This window comes from Chlorocebus sabaeus, chromosome 11 (assembly GCF_047675955.1).
Source record: "Chlorocebus sabaeus isolate Y175 chromosome 11, mChlSab1.0.hap1, whole genome shotgun sequence".
Taxonomy (NCBI): Eukaryota; Metazoa; Chordata; class Mammalia; order Primates; family Cercopithecidae; genus Chlorocebus; species Chlorocebus sabaeus.
The window spans coordinates 19,137,821-19,159,136 of NC_132914.1; the positions used below are offsets into that span (position 1 = coordinate 19,137,821).

A 21,316-nucleotide genomic window follows, 5' to 3' on the forward strand; every position below is an offset into this window, starting at 1 on the left:
TTAAAGCAATTTTTAAAGCATGCTTTATGCAAGCAAACATCAGTTTATCATTTGACTTTTGACTACAAAAATAATTGACCCATATAGAAAGCTGGTTTCTTTAAACTGCTAAGCATATTGAATTGATGTTGTTTCTTTTTAGCTACAAAGCATTTTCTTTTACCTGTTGGCTTACATATGCTGGAAAGAAGCTGTGCCAAGTGAGAAACTACAGAAATATTCCAGTCAAGAAGTTATTTTTTTTCTTGGTCAATTGGAATGAAACGTAAGTTTAATCTTTACTCTGTCTGGATTATTTATCTAATAAAGGTCAGCTTTTTCCCCGTTTTTTTTATAAAGCAAAGGATGTGAATAAAAAATATGCTGCCAGTTGATTTGATTCAGTGGTATGATAAATATGCTAGGGATAATAGATAACTGACTGTTCAATTCAGCAGATTAGAAGTCCATTTAGAAACCTACACAAGTGTCCAATTCACATTATTGAACTGAGAAAAAAAGGGAAATTGAAAAAAGAAGACTTATGAATCATTCATACACTGTGCATATCAGAAATACGCTCTCTTTGAGGCAGGAGTGGAGGGAGTCCAGGTATAACAAAGAAAAGATAGCCCTCCTGATAATGTGGGTAATCTCCATTTTGTCAATTTTCTCACATATACTGAAGTACAAATTTATTTAAACTATCAAGTTTTTTGACAATAAACATCTATATATGTGTAAGCTTAATTTGGGGTGACTGGCTCCCATTTCCTTCTTCTGTAAAGATTTGTTAAATCAAGAAGATAAAGTACCTTCCTAACATTATCACTGTCTTTCTCCACTTTTTTGCTCTCTGCACCCAACTTAAACCCTCCCTTTACTCAGATCCCCAGATGGCTCATCAGCCTCATTCACAGCTTTTCCATGGTTACTGCTGCATTTCCTCACTGATCTGCCAGTCATTTCCCTGCAGTCTCTATTGCTTCACTTAGATCAATATTCTTCCCACCTCAAGCAGAAGAAAATTCCCCAGCCTATTTCTCCTCAGCTCTTTCAGATGATCTGGCTTTCTTAGAAGATAATTTGACTCCCAGTATGATGCTTTTCCATTAATAAATACGTGTCAGAATTTGTAGAAGAGGATAATGTTAGATCTCACCATCTATTCTACTCTTACTCTTACCACAATCAATGGAGACTGTATCCTAAAACATGGCACGTGACCTTCAATTCTCACATACTTCATGGCCGCTCCCATTCCAAGCTAAATCTGCCCTCTTATAGGACCATGACAATCTCTATCTCCCCTTCTTTGGGTAAGATTCTTTATTCCTTTGACCAAAGACCTGACATTCAATAATAATATCCCTTTTTCTTTCATAGAATCAACTCTGCTTGTAAAATTTTTCAGTAGCTCTCCAATTCTTATAAGGCAAAGTACAAATTATTTAGCAAAGCACACAAGGCCTTTTGTGGTGTGGCCCCTACCTATATCTGCATCTTTACCTCTAGAATTAACCCCATTCCCCGTTCTTGCTACCCACCAGTCACTGGCATCTTATCTACTTACCCTAACTATCCCTTGACTGTCCACGAGTCATTCTTTGCATCTGATCTACTTACCCTAACTATGAACTGAGAAGTCAGGCCTCTGCCAGGGATCCTCCATGCATCAGGAACACAGTGTTACACTCGCCCATCTGGGAAACACGTAATTATCTTTCAGGATGCACCTTTTACTGCCTGTATAAACCCTTCCTGTATCATTGGGCAAAATTGTCCATCTTTTCTTCCCTTGCTTGGTGTAACTTGTAAATTTCTCTTATGGTACCTACTGTTTGTGTAGATTTATATATGCTCCTACCAAATGATACAAAGATTAAAAAAAAAAAAATTTGATGTAGTCACCATCAGCTAAAACAGCACCAGACAAAGAGTCCTATAAGTGTTATTGGGCAAATTAATAAATTTTGTATAACAAGTGACTCCTTTAAAAAGTTATTAACCAAGCCAGGTGCGGCAGCTCACGCCTATAATCCCAACACTTTGGGAGGCTGAGGCGGATGGATCACTTGAGATCAGAAGTTTGAAACCAGTCTGGCCAACATGGTGAAACTTCATCTGTACTAAAAATATAAAAATTAGCTGGGCATGATGGCTCACACTTGTAATCCTAGCCACACGGGAGGCTAAGGTAGGAGACTTGCTTGAACCCAGGAGGCAGAGGTTGCAGTGAGCCGAAATCACTCCACCCTGGGCCACATAGCAAGTCTTAAAAAAAAAAAAAAAAAAAAAACTGTTAATCTACTCAATCCCTAAAATTATTCTTCTCATTTAATTAAAAGTAATTTCTGGTTGTTTTAAAACATCAGATTTATTTTCAACTCACACACTTATGCCGTCATACAGATAATTCAAGATAAAAATATAATTCTAAACTCAATATCAAAGAAAAGATTTTGAATGCTAGTTCTGACACTTACTGATTAACTTGGACCAGTTCCCACAAACAGAAAGTGTCAGAGCTAGCATTTAGACCCACTGTGACTCCTAAGCTGATGATTTCACTGTGACTTACATACTTTTTCTTACAACGTATAAAATCTCGACAAGAGTATTTACATCCCATGAATAGTATTCAAGTTTTAAGTTAAGAAATAAAATAATAACAACCTCTATTCTACTCCATCTTCCTGCCAGCAGCTACCCCATTTCTTTTCTCTGCTTTGTAGTGACACCTTCTGAATAACTGTCTATATTCACTTTATTCAAGTTTTTTTTTCTCTGCTCTATAACATACTCCAATCAGGCTTTCATCACTTCTACTCCACTGAAATTGTCACCAGTAAACTTCATGGCTGAATTCAATGTTGGTTTCTCAATCCTCATCTTACACGACCTATCAGAAGCTTTTGGCACTGTTGATCTCACCCTCCATCTTAAAATTTGCTTTCCACATGGCTGACTCTTACCTCACTGGCCATTTGTTCTCCATGTCCTTTTCTTCTCCCAGACTGATTCTGATCTTAGCCCTTAACTCTCTTCTCTGTTGTATGCGTCATTATTCCCTCACTTTTCTCTTATAGTTGTATACCTTTAAATACAATTTAAATGTCAACAGCTCCCAAATTTATATCACCAACCCAGGCATCAGTCACAAACTCCACACTTACAGAATCAATATATCGTAACTAAATTTCTGATCTTACATTTCAAACCACTCAAACCATGGATGGCCACTCTGGATGATCAATTCTAATTCTGGTTGTTTAGATCAAAATCCTTAGCCTGAATCTCATTTCAGACCCTATGTTCAGAAAATCTTAATGGCACTCTTCTCAAAACATATCCCGAGTATGTTCTCATCACCTTCAATGGTCTAAACAACCATCATCTCTCCACTCTATACTACAATAGCTTTATAATGGTCTCCCTACTTCTCTTACACCTTCATAGTTCTTGCACAACAGCTACAGTCATCTCTTTAAAATATCAGTCAAGGCATGCCATTCTTCTGTCTAAAAATCCTGATCTAGCTCCCCATTTCACTCAGTGAAAAGTACTTGCAATGGTCTACTGTTTAGTGTTTTCATTTTGTTTCAGTATTAATAGGAGAGTTCTAAACAATGTAACTTTCAGCCAGGTGCAGTGGCTCACTCCTGTGATCCCAGCACTTTGGGAGGTGGATCATTTGAGGTCAGGAGTTCGAGACCAGCCTGGCCAACATGGCGAAACCCTGTCTCTACTAAAAATACAAAAATTAGCCAGGCATGGTGGCCTGCACCTGTAATCCCAGCTACTTGGGAGGTCAGGGCAGGAGAATTGCTTGAACACTGGAGGCAGGGTTTGCAATGAGCTGAGATTGCACCACTGCACTCCAGCCTGGGCAATAAAGTGAGATTTTGTCTCAAAAAATAAAAATAAATTAAAAAATAAAATAAAATAAGTAAATAAATAAATAAAAGTGTAGCTTTCAAAATCTCTCATTTTTCACTCTCAGAAGCTTACTCTGGTTTTAGCAAAACTATTTCATATACAATAAAATGATTTTAAGAAAAATTGTAGTGATTGCTCATTCTTAAATAGTGTAGTGAGGCAAACATGTGGTTAAAACTTGAGATCGACACCTGTTCCTTGGTTTAAAAAAAAAAATCTGTTTCCACTTACTGATTGTCTCTTTTTTTTTTTCTTTTTTGTCTGAAAGTTTATTCCTTTGATTTTTAAGTAGCTATACAAAAGTTAAAAAAATTTTCAGTGAAGGTGAGATTATTCTGGCTTTAAAAATTCATAGGTATTAAAGAATGAATAAATAACTACTTGGGAAGCACTTATTCTTATCCTAAAGGAATTTATTTTTATTAATAAAAATGACAGAATGGAGATTGGCAGTAACTATCCACTATAACTTATATAATTTCTTTCATTCTTGTTATATATTAAAAAAAACTCACTAAAGTGAAGTTATACATGAAGAAGCCAGACTTAATGGGAAAAAAGGAACATTCTAGATCATGTGAGAAATAAAGTGAAATTACAGTTTTCATCCTAGCACAGAAATATGAAAGCTGAATAAAAAAGTCAATTATAGGTGAAAGAAAGAACATTAAAGAAATTGCTGTGCATTCCACAGGATCATCAGTGTTTTATGTCAAGTTTCAGAGCTTCTTTTAAGCTGAGAAATATGTCCATATTACCTTACATGAATATGACAAGTATAAAAGAATTTGAAAGAAAAGAAAGAGAGCACTTTTAGTTTTGGATACCTAAACATATAGGTATCCAATTTAATATTTTAATCTAAAATTTGACGATCTTAACAAAGAAGGTTTTTCTCACTCTAATCTTTTCTTTATTTTTCTCCATTAAGTCTAGATAGATTTATGTATTTGTCAGTTCTCACACTGTCATAAAGATACTAGAAGAGACTGGGTAATTTTTTTTTTTTTTTTTTTTTTTGAGATGGAGTTTCACTCTTGTTGCCCAGGCTAGACTTCAATGGCGTGATCTCAGCTCACTGCAACCTCTGTCTCATGGTTTCAAGCAATTCTCCTGCCTCAGCCTCCCAAGTAGCTGGGATTACAGGCATGTGCCACCACGCCTCGGTAATTTTGTATTTTTAGTAGAGACAGGGCTTCTCCATGTTGGTCAGGCTGGTCTCGAACTCCCTACCTCAAGTGATCTGCCTGTCTTGGCGGGAGTGCTGGGATTACAGACATGAGCCACCTCCCCTGGCTGAGAGTGAATAATTTATAAAGGACAGATGTTTACTTGACTCACAGTTACACATGGCTGGGGAGGCCTCAGGAAACTTAAAATCATGGCAGAAGGGATAGGAGAAGAAAGTACCTTCTTCACCAGGTGGCAAGAAAAGAGAGAGAGCAGGAGAAACTGCCACTAAGAAAACCATCAGATCTCTAAGAACTCACTCACTATCATGAGAACAACATAGGGGAAACTGCTCCTGTGATCCAATCACCTCCCCCCAGGTCCCTCTCTCAACACCTGGAGATTACAATTCAAGATGAGATTTGGGTGGGGACACAAAGCCAAATCATTTACATTTCATCTGTCTACAAGGAATGTGTTTTTTACAAACCAGTGTACTAAATGCACAATGGCTGATATAAATAATTATAATACTGATTGAATAAATGAATATAATGCTGGTATACAACCTACAATTTGCCATATATTGTGTTATATAATAGCAGTTCCATTTTGTGAAAAAGGAAAAGTAAGACTTAGAAAGGTTAAATGCATTACTTAGAAAGATTAAATGCATCTTAGTCAATAAGGTCATTTTTTGAGCATAGACATATACAAATCTAAACTTGGACCCATCCTCTCCACAGACAGTTTATGTATTGGCATCTCACAATTATCATTAACTCAATAATATCATACCCTAAACTGTACTAATTATTCTCATCCCAATTTCCTCTTTCTTCTGTGTTCCCTATCAGTTAAAAATATCTGTTGTAGGTGCTGGAGAGGATGTGGAGAAATAGGAGCACTTTTACACTGTTAGTGGGACTGTAAACTAGTTCAGCCATTGTGGAACACAGTGTGGCGATTCCTCAAGGATCTAAAACTAGAAATACCATTTGACCCAACCATCCTATTGCCAGGTATATACCCAAAGGATTATAAATCATGCTGCTATAAAGACACATGCACATGTATGTTTATTGAGGTACTATTCACAGTAGCAAAGACTTGGAACTAACCCAAATATCCATCAATGATAGACTGGATTAAGAAAATGTGGAACTCGACTGTTCTGGGGGATTCGTGCACGGTAAGAAGCTGCGCGGCAGCACAGTGAGGTACCTCTGATGGAATTATGACCAGGTGGGCCCGAGTTAGTACCACATGTAACAAGAGACCCTTGCCTGCAACATCATGGGAGGACATGAAGAAGGGATCCTTTGAGGGAACAAGCCAAAACCTACCAAATCCTAAACAACGTGAAGCCAATAGGCTATCCCTCAAAAATGATGCACCTCAAGCAAAACATGAAAAGAAGAAAAAGAAAAAGGAGTACTTAAATGAAGATGTGAATGAATTCATAGAATACTTAAGACAGAATTCACAGATGGTTCACAATGGGCAAATTGTAGCAACAGACAGTGAGGAAGTAAGGGAAAAAATTGCAGTTGTTTTAAAGAAAGAGTTGACGGGAAGGAAGAAGATTAAAAAGACAAGCGACAAAGAAAAATGCAATGGTGTGTTTCCATTGTAGAAAACCTGGTCATGGAATTGCAGATTGCCCTGCCGCCCTTGAAAATCAAAACATGGGCACTGGGATATGTTACAAGTGTGGGTCCACAGAGCACGAAATAACCAAGTGTAAGGCTAAGGTAGACCCGGCTCTTGGCGAATTTCCTTTCACAAAATGTTTTGTTTGTGGAGAAATGGGGCACCTGTCTAGATCTTGTCTGGATAATCCCAAAGGACTCTATGCTGATGGTGGCAGCTGCAAGCTTTGTGACTCTTTGTGGAACATTTAAAGAAAGATTGCCCTGAAAGTCAGAATTCAGAGTGAATGGTCACAGTTGGTCGCTGGGCAAAGGGAATGAGTGCAGACTATGAAGAAATTTTGGATGCACCTAAACCGCAAAAACCCAAAACAAAAATACCTAAAGTTGTTAATTTTTGATAACAACTAGCACTATCATTAGTTACCACCTCATCGTTACTTTCTAAACCAGGCCCACATCACGAGTTAGAGTTGAGCTCCCTTGTAGCCAGGACTATACTGTAGATATCAGTATGATCTGGGTGTGATGGAAAACAATTTTGTTTATTCTGTCCATCAAATTGTACTTCTAGCACTGTTTGGAGAAAATTGAAGAATAAGATGATTAAATGGATTCTCTAAAAGAACATATTTTAAGAGACAGAACTTAGGCATAACCAAGTAGTTGTACACCTGATTGTAACAATCATCTTTTATAAAAGCAAAATTATGCATAAATGTAAAACACCCCTAAAAAAGGGTACAAATGAATTTTTGGTTATATCGTTTTCTTGGCTCAAAGTATCAATTTATTATTTTAATAGAAATTTGTAAGTTGCTAGAGAGTCTATATTTTTAAAATATGGAATAAAAATGCATTTTCTATTGCGGAAAAAAAAAAAAAGAAAATGTGGCACATATACACCATGGAATACTATGCAGCCATTAAAAAGGATGAGTTCATGTCCTTTATAGGGACATGGATGAAGCTGGAAACCATCATTCTGAGCAAACTATCGCAAGGACAAAAAACCAAACACTGCCTGTTCTCACTCATAGGTGGAAACTGAACAATGAGAACACCTGGACACAGGGTGGGGAACATCACACACTGGGGCCTGTCATGGGGTGGGGGGCAGGGGGAGGGATAGCGTTAGGGGATATACCTAAAGTAAATGATGAGTTAATGGGTGCAGCACACCAACATGGCACGTGTATACATATGTAACAAACCTGCACATTGTGCACATGTACCCTAGAACTTAAAGTATAATAACAATAAAAAAAAACTTATGAACACACAGAAGGAAAGAACAGACACTGGGATCTACTTGAGGGGGGATGGTGGGGAGAGGGAGAGGAGCAGAAAAGATAACTATTGAATACTGGGTTTAATGCTTAGATGATGAAATAATATGTACAACAAACACCATGGCATGTGTTTACCTATATAACAAACCTTCACAGGTACCCTCAATCTAAAATAAAAGCTAAAAAAAGAAATTCTGGAAATAAAAATATAAAAATAAAAAAAAACAAAATATCTGTTGTAATCTAGAAACTAGAATTCATCTTTAATTCTTTATTGTCTTATTTCACTGGTATGCCAACAGTCAGACATTAGTTATGCTTTTTACTTCTAAAATAGCTCTTCTGTCTTTCATCCTGCTCACTGCTCTATGACCATGCTGGATCTGGATTTGATTATCTCAGTGGACACCATGAGAAGGAGAGAGAGATGTACTTCCTCAAATTCAATTATGGTCATTGACTTAACTTAACTTCTCCTTATCCCCAAGGTTGGATGCTGTACCGGCACTGAAAAAAAAGAGTCACTAATGTTTGATTTGAAACCCAGGGTAAAAACTGCTCCCTAGTCTCCAGATTAAAAAGCCAATTCCTAGTGTGAGAAGATGCTTAATATTACCTGAAGCTTCAGCTGGGTGAACCTCAGTCAGCACCTTTCAGTTGGACAACAGGCTTTGGTCATCATTGGGACTCTAATAATCACCTACTGCTCAAACAATTTAACATCAAAGTTCAACCAGGAATGACAAGGCCAGTAGATTCTGTGTATTTCCCTCACACCTCATGGCCATCAGGTATCATCCCATAAAGCTGCTCAGTCACTCTTCAAGTCTCTTTCCTCTTTATCCTTCCCATTCATCAATGATTTATCTCCCATGACTCTGGCCCTGTCTGCCAAACTTTATTCCAATTTTCTCATTCCTCTTTAGCATTCTCACCTACTAGTAAACATATCTCCCCATCTCAGCTCCTAGGAAAAAAACATTTCTTTCATCTCTTGATCTCCAGAGAAAATTGAAAGAAAAAAATTTCTTTCATCTCCTGATCATATAATTCTATACAATTCAGATGACTCCAGAAAAGAATGAAAGGTACATGTCTCCCTGCCCCTATTAGGGATGTCAAATCACAATATAAACTTTCTGTCAAAAGCCCCTTCTCAAACAATCATGCCACCTATGTATACCCCACCCAGTCTTATAGTAATATTTATGACCTTCTGGATACTTCCTTATGTATATTGATGCCTTCAACCCAAACTCGAGTTTTTCTCACCATCAAAAACCCTGTGTCTATCCTTAGCCAATTTTATTTGCTAATATCTATAATCCATCCAATATCTGAGTTCAGAGAGTCTTGACCTTATCATATCCAGAGATTGTATATGTGTTACATTTCAGTGACCATCCCACAAATTCCTAGGACCTCATCATGATCCAGAATGGTCCACATTTAAAATGGCAAAAAACTCTCTACACTTTGGCTCTTTCAAATATTTCTTTTTGACTTTAGGGAAAAGTTCAAATTCTTTTGCCTGGCATGTAGAGCTCTTAAGCATTCTGGCAACCACTTGTCTTTCTAATTACATCCTCCATAATTTCCCCTATCAACTTGACTTCATCTTTTGTTCTAGCCACAATGAACCGTTCACCATTTATCAGACACACCTAGTCGTTCATCCATATATGCCCTTGTCTGTGCTTTTTCCTCTTTCTGGAATATTCTTTTCCAAATCTCCACCTCATTATAGCTAACTTAATCTTTCAGAATCATTTTGAGTTATTTCCTGCCTCCTCCAACTCCCTAACACAGTGTCTTTCTAAGTCTGTTTTTCATCTGTGCTTGCAACAGATTAAGAATAAATGTTCAAGTTATTGTAACTTTTAAAAATATACCTACATGTCAACATGATCAGGAATAAGTTTCATCAGTTAACAAAAGCTCACTATTCTACATATTTCTGTTGAATTTTCATTTTTATAAGATTAAACAAAAAATTTCAAGAGGCAGCCTCAATTCAAATAGTTAAATATCTTTGTCCCAGACCAGTACATTATAAGAACATTTTCATTAAAATATCAGTGCAATTGGGTAGGTAATGCTACTTCTTTCTTTTGTTCTTAGGATCAATTTTCCCCTCGAAATAAAGTCACTTCCAAGGGAATCCATGCTCACTGTAAAACTGTTTGGGATTGCCTGTGCAACCAACAATGCAAATTTACTGGCATGGACTTGTCTTCCACTGTTTCCAAAAGAGTAAGTGTATCAATTGTGAGTAATAAGCCTATCATTTCAATAAAACATTCTTAGAAGTAAATATTTTGGAGTATGTGGCATAATGAGGAAATCAAGACATTTTATTCTAAAATGGACATAGTTCAATATAAATCATGACTGCTGAAAGCAGAACTGAAAAGTAAAATTGTAGAAATGGCTTTCAAAACAGGACTCATGCTGAACTTGTCAGCGGGGTCATTTATAATGAAAAGGTATTGGCATGACCAGTCTCAATTACTTTTTCTTTTCTGACCAACTGATTTCTTTGGAATTAGTAATTCAAAATTATTTGGATTAATACTATCATTTAGAAAGAATGTAAGTCATGGAATTCTGGCTAAAGTAAAATTATACAAGGTAACTGGCTTACTGACCTTTTCTTGTCAAGAAGAAATATTTAGTAACTTTAAGGTGATATTTTTCAGAAAACTAGGTCAATTATAAGTTCAGATATTCTGTCAGAACTAACGATCATTGCAAAATGAAGCATTGATTTAACCATAAATCTTGGAAAATATTAATATTCAGAATACTTGATAAAATCAATTACATGATGTTTTATGGTATTAAGGAAAAATATTTTTTAAAAATCAACCATTTTTCACATGGCTAGTCTTGCTTCAGAATCAAATGATAAAATTCGGGACTTTAAAAAAATCAGCATATATATTGTAATGTTAATATTTTTATAACGTATGTTTTTCCCTCTGCTGTTCTAGAAAGATATGGTGATACAAATTTTTTTAAAGTTATTAATTTTTATTTCCCAGACCTAATCAATATAAAAAATTATGATCAGCAACCATAATAGATGTTTCAAATCTTCTTTGTTGGATTAATTCTGATGTAAGCTCTGTGTGTGTGTGTGTGTGTGTGTGTGTGTGTGTGTGTATGTATGTGTTGCTCTGTTATTTGTTTTCATGCTTTAGCCCATTTCTATACCATTGTTCCTTGGGGACGGGGAATGTATTTATCTTTGTCATATCTATCATCTAACGTAGCACCTCATATAAATAGGCAATCAGTACAGGTTTGTTTACTAAATTGAATTGAGGGAAAAAACAGTCCCTATAGAGGAGATAAAGAATGAAATAAGATTTCAAGGTCTATAAGACACAGTTTATCCCTAAAAGCAGTACCTACTGCTGTTAGCAGACATCTCAAAGATATGATTTGTATGCTAAGAACTTTATTTTCTTTCTCACTAGGAACAGCTATACAAGTGTCCTTCCTTCTCTTGAGTGAGTTTCCTTAAAGTTTCACCTGCAGTATTTGTAAGATCTACCATTTTTTGTAGAATATTTCTAGCTAGTCACTGAAAAAAAAAAGCTTAAGTCCATTTTACTCTCACAACATGTAACACACTACTTACACGTAGCAATCAATAAACACTAAACATACAAGAATTTAGGAATATTTTTGCCTTTAAAACTAATCATCAAGACATTTTTCCAGATGGTTATGATAGTAAAAATACCACCTCCATGTTGTTTTGTCATATGTCACTTACCATTGGTAAGCATGTTATAGGCGAGTGGTCATAGAAGATGAGCATTTGTGAGAGATGGCATCTGGGACTGATCCTAGGTGGCATTTGTTTTAAGGGGATATGTCAAAATTGTAGATAATGAGACATCAAAAAACACAACTCACTTCAACAATTACTCAATAAGGATTTCTAAATATTTTTCAAAAATGCCCTGTTTCTCCTGAAAATCAGAAAATCTGCTTTTCTCCTGTGGTAGACAATTTAAGGAAATACAGATATTTTTAAGAAACCAGAAATACGTCACATGGGGCAATTGGGAGACTGCAAAGACTCCACTTTGCTCATTGCTTCAAGTTACAAAGATTCTAACCCAATTTATTTGATGCAGATATTTCCAGATCACAGCAAATTGGTGACTTAATTTCATTTCCTTTGATGGAGTAATCCCTGCTCATAAACATTTGGTATTGGATCTGTCTTTTATTATAGTTCAAATTGCCCATAGCTAGCCATGTGGAACTATAATGAGTGCTTACATCATTATTTTTTCCAACACATATATCAACTGAAAATACGCAGAATTAAAGGTTTCCTATCTCTTTGTGGTTTCCAGAAGTGGGTTTCAGAAAAACCAATGGTGATTAAACTCAGATAAATCAGTTAGGGCTGCATCAACAAAGTCTGAAAATAAAAATAAACCTCTACAGTTTCAAGCATGCAAACTTGTCTTCAATTCTATTTTTAAAAGTCTCAAATCCAAAGGCAAATTTGGCCCACAGGAGTTTTATAATCCTGTGTTTTGCAGAAAAGGCTTCCACTGCATCTACATTTGTAATGTCGCCACAATGTAGTGAGAAAGTGTTATCCTCACCTCAGCAACTTCCATGAGCTTCCTCCCCTATTCAAGTTCAAAATTAATAGTATCATAGTTACTTAGCATTTTTAAACTGTGGTAAGCTACTTCAGCAGAGATTCTCAACCCGATTAAACAATAGAATTTTCTGAGGAGATTTAAAAATAAACCCAAAGCCCAAGCATGCCCAAAGATTCTAATTTAATTGGTCTGTGCCTGGCCTGAGCACCAGTATTTTCAAAGCTCCCAAGGTGAGTCTAAAACCTTGAAAAATTAGAATGTTTTTCGTAAGTTCAAAAACGGTCTAAAATAAATCTTAATCTCAAAACAATTAGATTCCTTAGAAAATTTCCTGAGTAGCCAACCCTGACTCCACTGTATCAAATCGTTTCAGTTATATCTTCAAAATCATAACAACAACAACAACAAAAAACTGTGGATGAGAATTTCTTATTGTTTTTCTCTCCTATCCAGGAAACCCTCAGTTAGTCCAAATATGTCATTTACAGATGAAGAACTCTATGATGAAAGAAGATTTAAAAACCAGCAGTAGGTCACCAGACTACTTAGAATAGAACAAGAACTAGAATGCAGGTCTGAGCTTCAACTACTTTAAGCCACCTCCCTCCCTGCTCTTAGGTGCCATGCCTAACTCCATGAACACTCTGTAAACACTTCACTACCCTACAAGAGGGATATAATTTAGATATTGTCCCCTCTAAATCTCATATTGAATTATGGTCCTCAGTGTTGGAGGTGGGTCCTGGTGGTAGGTGTTTTGGTCATAGGAGCAGATCTCATGACTTGGTCCTGTCCTCGAGATATTGACTAGGTAGTCACAAGGTCTCATTGTTTGGAAGTATGTGGCACCTCCTCCCATCTGCTCTCACCATGTGAGACACCTGCTCCTCCTTTGCCCTCTGCCATGATTATAAGCTTCTGGAGGCCTCCCCAGAAGCCCAGCAGATGCCAGCACCATGCTTCCTGTAAAGCCTAGAGAACTGTGAGCCAATTAAACCTCTTTTCTTTTAAATTGCCCAGTCTCAGGCGTTTCCTTACAGCAATGCAAGAATGGCCTAACCCAGAAAATTGGTACCCGAGTAGGGTATTGCTATAAAGATATTTGTGGCTGTGGTATTAGAACTGGGTAACAGGCAGAGGTTGAAAGAGTTTGGAGTACTCAGAAGACATGACAATGAGAGAAAATTTGGGATTTCTGAGAGACTAGTTAAATACTTGTGGCCAAAATGCTGATAGTGATATAGACTCTGTAAAGGCTGACAAGGTCTCAGATGGCAATAAGGAACTTATTGGGAGCTGAAGCAAAGGTCACTCTTGTTATGCCTTAGCAAAGAATTTGGTTGCATTGTGTTCATGCCCTAAGAATCTGTGGAAGTTTGAACTTAAGAATGATGATTTAGGGTATCTGACAAGATAAATTTCTAAGCAGTAAACCATCCAAGAGGTGGCCTGGCTGCTTCTAACAGCCTCATCTCAGATTCAGGAATGAAGAAATGACTTAAAATTGGAATTTGTACTTAAAAGGGAAGTAGAGTGTAAAAGTTTGGAAAATTTGCTGCTTGACCATGTGGCAGAGAAAGAAAAAGCATTATCAGGAGAGAAGTTGAAATGGACTTGCAGCAACCACTTGTTAGACATATTTGTGTGACTGAAAAAGAGCCAGGTGATAATAGCCAAGAAAATGTGAAAAATGTCTTGAAGGCATTTCAGAGATATTCCAGGCAGTACCTCCCATCACAAGACCTGAGGCCTAGGAGGAAAGAATGGTTTCTGGGACTAGGCCCAGGACCTTGCTGCCCTGTGCAGCATCAGAACACTGCTCCCCACACCCAGGTTGCTCTGGCTCCAGCCTCAAATCAAAGGGGCCCAGGTACCACTTGGGCCACCACTTTGTAAGGTGCAAGCTATAATCCTTGGCAGCTTCCACAACATGTTAAGACTGCAAGCACACAGAGTACAAGAGTGAAGGAAGCTTGGCAACCTCCCGCTAGATTTCAGAGAATATATTGGAAAGCCTGGGTACCCAGGCAAAAGCCTGCTACAGGGGCAGATCCCTCACAGAGAACCTCTAATAAAAAAGTACAGAGGAGAAATATGGGGTTGGATTCCTCACAGAGTCCTTACTGGGGCACTGCATAGTGAAGATGTGGGAAGTAGGCCACTGTTCTCCAGACTCTGAAATGGTAGAGCCATCAGCAGCTTACAAACTCAGCATAGAAAAGCCACAGGGGCAGAGCTGACCAAGGTCTTGGGAGCCCACCATTGTATCAATGTGCTTGGGATGCAGGATATGGAGTCAAGGGTTATTTTGGAGCATTAAGATTTGATGACTGCCCTGCTGGGTTTCAGACTTCCATGGGACCTGTAACTCCTTTCTTTTGGCCAATTTCTCCCTTTTGGAATGAGAATGTTTACCCAATTTCTGTACCCCCATTTTATCTTGGAAGTAACTTGTTTCGATTTTGTGGACTCATAAGTGGAAAGAACTGATTTCCAGATAAGACTTTGGACTTGGACTTCAGACATTTTAGTTAATGCTAAAATGAGTTAAGACTTTGGGTGACTATTGAGAAGGCATGATTTTACTTTGGAATACGAGAAGGACATGAGATTTGAGGAACCAGGGGCAGAATAATATAGTTTGGATGTTGTTTCCTCCAGATCTTGTGTTGAATTGTAGTTTCCAGTGTTGGAGGTAGGACATGGTGAGAGATGTTTGGACAATGGAGATGGGTCCTTCATGGCTTGTGGCTGTCCTTGAGAGAGTGAGTGGGTACTTGCGAGATGTGGCTGTTTGGCAGTGTGTGGCACATCTTCAAAGCTTGCTCCTGCTCTCACCATGTGAGACACCTGCTCACTCTTCGCCTTCCACCATGATTGGGAGCTTTCTAAGGCCTCCCCAAAAGCTGAGCAGATGCTAGCACCTTGCTTCCTGTAAAGCCTGCAGAATCAGGCTTTTCTTTTTAAATTATGCAATCTCAGGAATTTCTTTTTAGTGACACAAGAAGAGCCTAACACAACAGAGTTCCAGCTCAGTCTTACCTGGGCTCTACTCTTACATATGAAACCTATTAGACATAATAAAGTCAGCCGCCCAAAGAATTTTATAACATCAGGTCTTTTGGTCCTGCCAGCTACAGATTCTTTGGCTCCAGGATGCCAGCAATGGGCACATAGAATAGTCCGGCTAAAATTGATAATTGTTTTATTTAAACACCTTACCTTACTGTTTGAGGAAATGGGGCCCAAAGAGGGTAAACCAGCCCATCTGTTCTCCTGGTGTCACAAATTTTGTGTTGGCTTTTCTAGTCAATGAATTTCTATGATATATTTAAATTGAAAATATTCTTAAGGATACTTCAGAACAAATATTTTGAAATACTCTGTTTAGCAGTGTAGTCCTTCTTCTAATGGCATCATATTAAAAAATCTCAAAGTATAAGAGTGATTCCATGGATGTGTTTTTTAGAAGAATTTACAAACCTAAAGCCCAGTCTAACTGATATCTTCCCATCTTTCTGAAGTTCACCCTTAACTACCAGCAGAACCTCAAAGCTCTATGTAAACTCTGAAGACCATTGATTTTGTCCAAAAAGCTCAAAAAAGGTAATAAAGGGAAGGTAATAAAGACAGGCTCCAGATGTCCTGACACAGTCTGGTGTTCTTTCCATTATATGAAACTCTCTTTTTGTGTCTCCTGCCTTTGAAATGTTTAATTTAACTAACATAATAAATGTTTTCATAGGAGAATACTTCAAAAAATGGCCAGTGGTCCCCATTTGCCCGGTCATAAAAGTTTTCATTTTCATCTTCTTTCTGAAAACTAACAACACACTTAGATGTATCTTTTCACATTTCAATTTCACATCTCATTTTCCTCATCTTCCTTATATTCTCTATTTAAAGAAGTCCATGGAAATGTATTCCCTCCATTATGCCTGCAATATACAAAAATATTTTTAGGCAAACTTTATTGTCAAAAAGTAAATTAACTAATTAACTAATATCTAAAAAGATTTTTAGGCAAATTTTGTTATCAAAAAGTAAATTAACTAATATTAAACACGTGAAGAACCTCCAAAATAGCGCCAAACATTTATTTCCTTTTCCCCCTGAATGACTTTAAGTTAAATATTATATATTTATATATATATGACTTCAAGTTATAAATATTTATATATATATATATATACACACACACACATATATATATATGGCTTTAAGATGAATATTGTATTAGCCTTTTTGAGATGGAATTTCACTCTCGTTGCCAAGGCTGGACTGCAATGGCATGATCTCGGCTCACTGCAACATCTGCCTCCCGGGTTCAAGCAATTCTCCTGCCTCAGCCTCCCAAGTAGCTGGGATAACAGACATGCATTTGTTGATACATTGACCCATACACGCACCTATGTCAAATGTTCTGACTTCACTCTGCCACATGTGCCTCAGGGTTAAAGCCATGGTGACTGTTAATACATCCAAGACTCCATCCAGGGACAGTAATTACCATCAGATTCTTGAGAACCCTCATCCTCTGTCCAGACCAGCTTAGATCACTCAGATTTTTGGAGTATAGCATAGCCAAGACATAAAAATATAGTAAGGATGCAAATATAACACATTCCACAACTTAGGTATGAATAAATAATGCAACTCATGTATCACACTCTTCCTCATGAGCTCCCACCCTGTAACTAATGAGAAGAAATAAAGTTTCATCTATGATAAAGTATTAGTTCAGTAACTTTAACTAGTCCTTTTAGAAATATGCAGTCTCTTTTGGATAAAAATGCTGGGTCACTCAGATAAATTTCTTATACCCTGGCTCTCTTCCTAAGAGGGGGAAAGGATATATAAGAAAAGGAGAAAACAAAAAACATAAAAACAGATCCTTTGCCCTGGTGACTTCCGATATCCAAATGAAAGCCCCTTTTTAAGCTGATGGATGCTTGTTACAGCTGAAGTCTCCAGCTCATGACTGGGGCTCCCCCAGCTTGGCCAAGGTTTCCTGGAAAGCCCTGGGTGACTCAGGCTCTCACAGGCACCATAGACCCTCCTGAGGTTTGCCAACGACTCGCAGTTGGCCCCAGGTTGGATGGTCCTATCAGATGCCCTTATTACAGAAGCCCTTATTCCCACCAGGGAAACTCTGGAAACTCTCCCTCTTGAAAATCTTTAGATATTTCCAGATCCCACCTCAACTACACAGAAAGCAAAGAAGGCCCAGAAAAGCTAAACTCACAAGTTCCTCCTGCTTGTTAATCACGGACACCAAGTTTAATGGCCATGCCACAAGCAGTGCAGAACCACTCAAGAGGTGATTGCTTTCCAGGATCTGAAACAGGGAGTGAGAAGAGGAGCTCCTCTGCCTTCAGCATTATGTTTTGCTCACTGATCTCACACTTCTCCCCACCTGCTTGCCAAAGCAGAGGAGAGGCAAACTGGGACACCTGTGTCCGCCATGCTTACTCGACTCCTTTCTCTGCCTTCTACTTCTCATCCTCCCAAACTCCCAGGAAGTGATGGGCTTTTCTTTTGTCATGTTCTCCTATCCAATATGGCACATCCTCCTTCCTCACCTCTGTTGACTCTTCCCCATGCACAGAAACATTTTCTGTAAATGCTGTGGAGAACAATATGACCTCCAAGTTTCGTGTTGGATAAGCTTCTTCCTCCTCTTGCATTTTGCGTAACACTAATGCAAAACTTTTCCCAGGCATTTGGGGATTTGGCCATTTGGAGTGAAGGTCATATGCTTTGAAAGGCAAAGGTGAAAACTACAATAATAATTTTTTAATCTTTACCTCTATTAAACTAATCCATAGCTTACTAATACTGGACCCCCGATACTGTTATACCAAGACAGATTTTCTTCAGGTAAGGGAGGGATGGAACAAAGAAACAAAGAAGACTCAAAATTCATCCTGCTAGAAGAATATTCTTAAGTCATATAAAACATCTGCCCACATTTTAATAAAGCACATTATACTCCTCTAGGCAGATATGTGCTGACAATATCTTTAAATAGAGAAAATAATAAAAGAAGCAGTCTTCAGAAAGCTAAAGGTCTAAAGAAAGCTTTATTTGTTGAATTTCTTCCTCATGTTTTGCATAAGATCTGTTAAACGGCAAGATGGAATTGTATATTGCTTTTAGAAAAGCTCACTTCAGGCATTAAAGTTCTTTATAAACTTAAATTTAATTTTGTTGACTTTCAGTTTTGCACTTTCAATTTGGCATATTAAAATCCAAGACTGTTTTCCATGATCATTGGAACATTTTACTGATATTCTGATTCATATACCCAGCCAGGTACAACTTCTTTTTTAATTCACATAAGGATCTGTGGATTTGGATGTTACTGAAGCTGTTAAAACCAACCACGAACTCTTCCCTGTTTAAAGCCTTCCCTGTATGCACTCTCATTTACTATGGTAATTTACCACTGATTTTTAAACATTTAGAATATGAATAATCTTTCTATTTATGCATAAGGAAGCGTTTCCTCCGTGAAGCCCTGCAACTATTTTTATTCTGCAGAGCATATGCTGTGCTAATTTAAATCTTTTTTTCTATAAATTTAGAATGTATATCTTTAAAGATTCCCAGGAGATTTAGTCACTCCATGGAGCAAAATATGTTCTGAAGAGTTGACATCTGTATTGATTTAAGGCAGTTGTAACTCCAATAATATAAATCTGAAATTCTTAGTCCCACCTTATAACCACCATTGATGGCAATTAAAAATAAATGCTACCCATTAGAAACCACTGTGGGTAAATAATTTTCTCATGTGGAAAATAAATGTAGGCATTTATGAAAATAGCCAAGCATGTGGTATATTCGAAATGAACTGTTAATCAGTGTCTGGGCTGGTGGACTATCTCATTTCTTTTCTAGCAACCAAATAAAGCCCCTCTAAGAGCGGATTATGTTTATATTCCAAAAGAAAACATTTACAGATAATTATAACTTCCCTCATGAAGTGACTCCTGTCTGTCTGTATGTGTTGTCTTTTGCAGAAAATCCATCCTCGGGTCTATGCTATTCAGCATGACATTACAGAGTGAGCCTCCCGTAGAAATGATAGCACCAGGAGTGTGGGATGTAAGTCAGCCATCCCCAGTGACCCTGCAGGTAAGTGCCGGGCTACAAGATTAAAGTACACATGGCAAGTATTGGTTGATAAGTAGTTTGCTGTCAATTATAGAAACAATTTCTTCCAGGAGCACACATTTTAATAGTCTTCTCTACCTCCAGTCTTCTGGGATTTGTGAAACCTCTACTGCTTTTATTTTATGTACAGTACTCTCAAAGCACTTTTCTCCCAGCTTGTATAATGGCAGTTTCAAACCATGCTTCATCCAACAAGGTCATGTTGGAGAACTATGGAGTGTTGCCATTAGTATACTCACTATGGGCATTCATTTTCTTTCTATTGTCTAAAAACAGTCATTGGTATGTATTATTAACTTGGTATCCTACTCACACCTGCCTCTGCTTTGTGTCATATTTCTTTAAAATCTCTTCTGTTATATGTTTCTAAAATGACTAGCAATTAACTGAGTAGCAGGAAAAAAACCTGCAAACTAATTATCCTTTTTTTTTCTTAAAGTCTCTCTACTCTGTGTGATTTGTGATCATAAAAGAAAGGTGGTAAATTACTTCAGGCTTTCGTCCTTAGTGCTGACAGCTCCTTATGGGTTCCTGATTGTAGTTCATCAGATTGGTTGGAAATGTGAGGCATGCACAGTCTCATATAGAGAAATGCGTGGAATATGAACTTTTCATCTGTATAGGAAAAATTAGAAAATATTCTCTGGGCAGCATCCTCTAGAACAGAGATTTTCAGCCTTACCAGTATTGACATTTTGGACAAGAAAATTCTTTGTTGTGGGGGCTGTTCTGTGTATTTCAGGATGTTTAGCATCATCCCTAGCTTCTTTCCACTGGATGCCTGAGGGACTTTCTCAGTTCTGGCAATCAAAGAGTGTCTCCAGATATTGTCAAATGTGCTTTGAGAAAAGGATTTCCTCAGCTGACATCACTGCTCTAGAAGAAGTTAGTAGAGTCTCCCGGCTCTTAAGTTTCCAGGCTTGTGGTGAGGGGTTTGGGACATAGAGTGGAGAAGGATGCGCAGAAAAATATTTAACATGGAAAGGAAAAATTAATACTAATAAAAATATGGCATCACATTCTTGCGGAGGAAGATTCGACCAGATGACACCTAAAGATCCACTTCTAATCTGTGGACGTGTTAAAAAAGAATGCTTATTCAGATTAGGTCTTGGCACAACATCATACACACTCCACACATGATATCTTATCAATTAGCACTTGTTCTGTTTTAAAAGAACAAAAAGATAAGTATATCTATGAATAAAGAGGAGAGACTCATCACAAACCCGGTAAACATATTCTACTAATAGAGAAAAATAGCAAAATGCTAGAGGTTCAATTCAATCACATTTGATTCATGTTTCATATATGACTGCTATGGTCCAAATATTATGATAAACACTCTTACAAAAAGGAGCGAATACGTAATACTAAGCCAGGAATTCAAGGAATGCGAAATCCAGCTGGAGAGACCGACTTTCACAACTCACACTGATGTAATGTGACAGATAGGATAGCCATTGTA

General features: G+C 37.5%; 1 protein-coding gene and 1 pseudogene across 1 annotated transcript in view; both read left to right on the forward strand.

Annotated features, from left to right (window-relative positions):
* PIK3C2G (phosphatidylinositol-4-phosphate 3-kinase catalytic subunit type 2 gamma) overlaps window positions 1-21,316 on the forward strand; it is a 383,353-nt gene that overhangs the window by 78,984 nt on the left and 283,053 nt on the right. The window contains 3 exon segments of the mRNA XM_007967793.3: window positions 143-265; window positions 10,154-10,285; window positions 19,695-19,809. Coding sequence (XP_007965984.3) covers window positions 143-265; window positions 10,154-10,285; window positions 19,695-19,809 — 370 coding nt within the window.
* On the forward strand, window positions 6,285-7,289 carry LOC103218710 (zinc finger CCHC domain-containing protein 9 pseudogene; annotated as a pseudogene).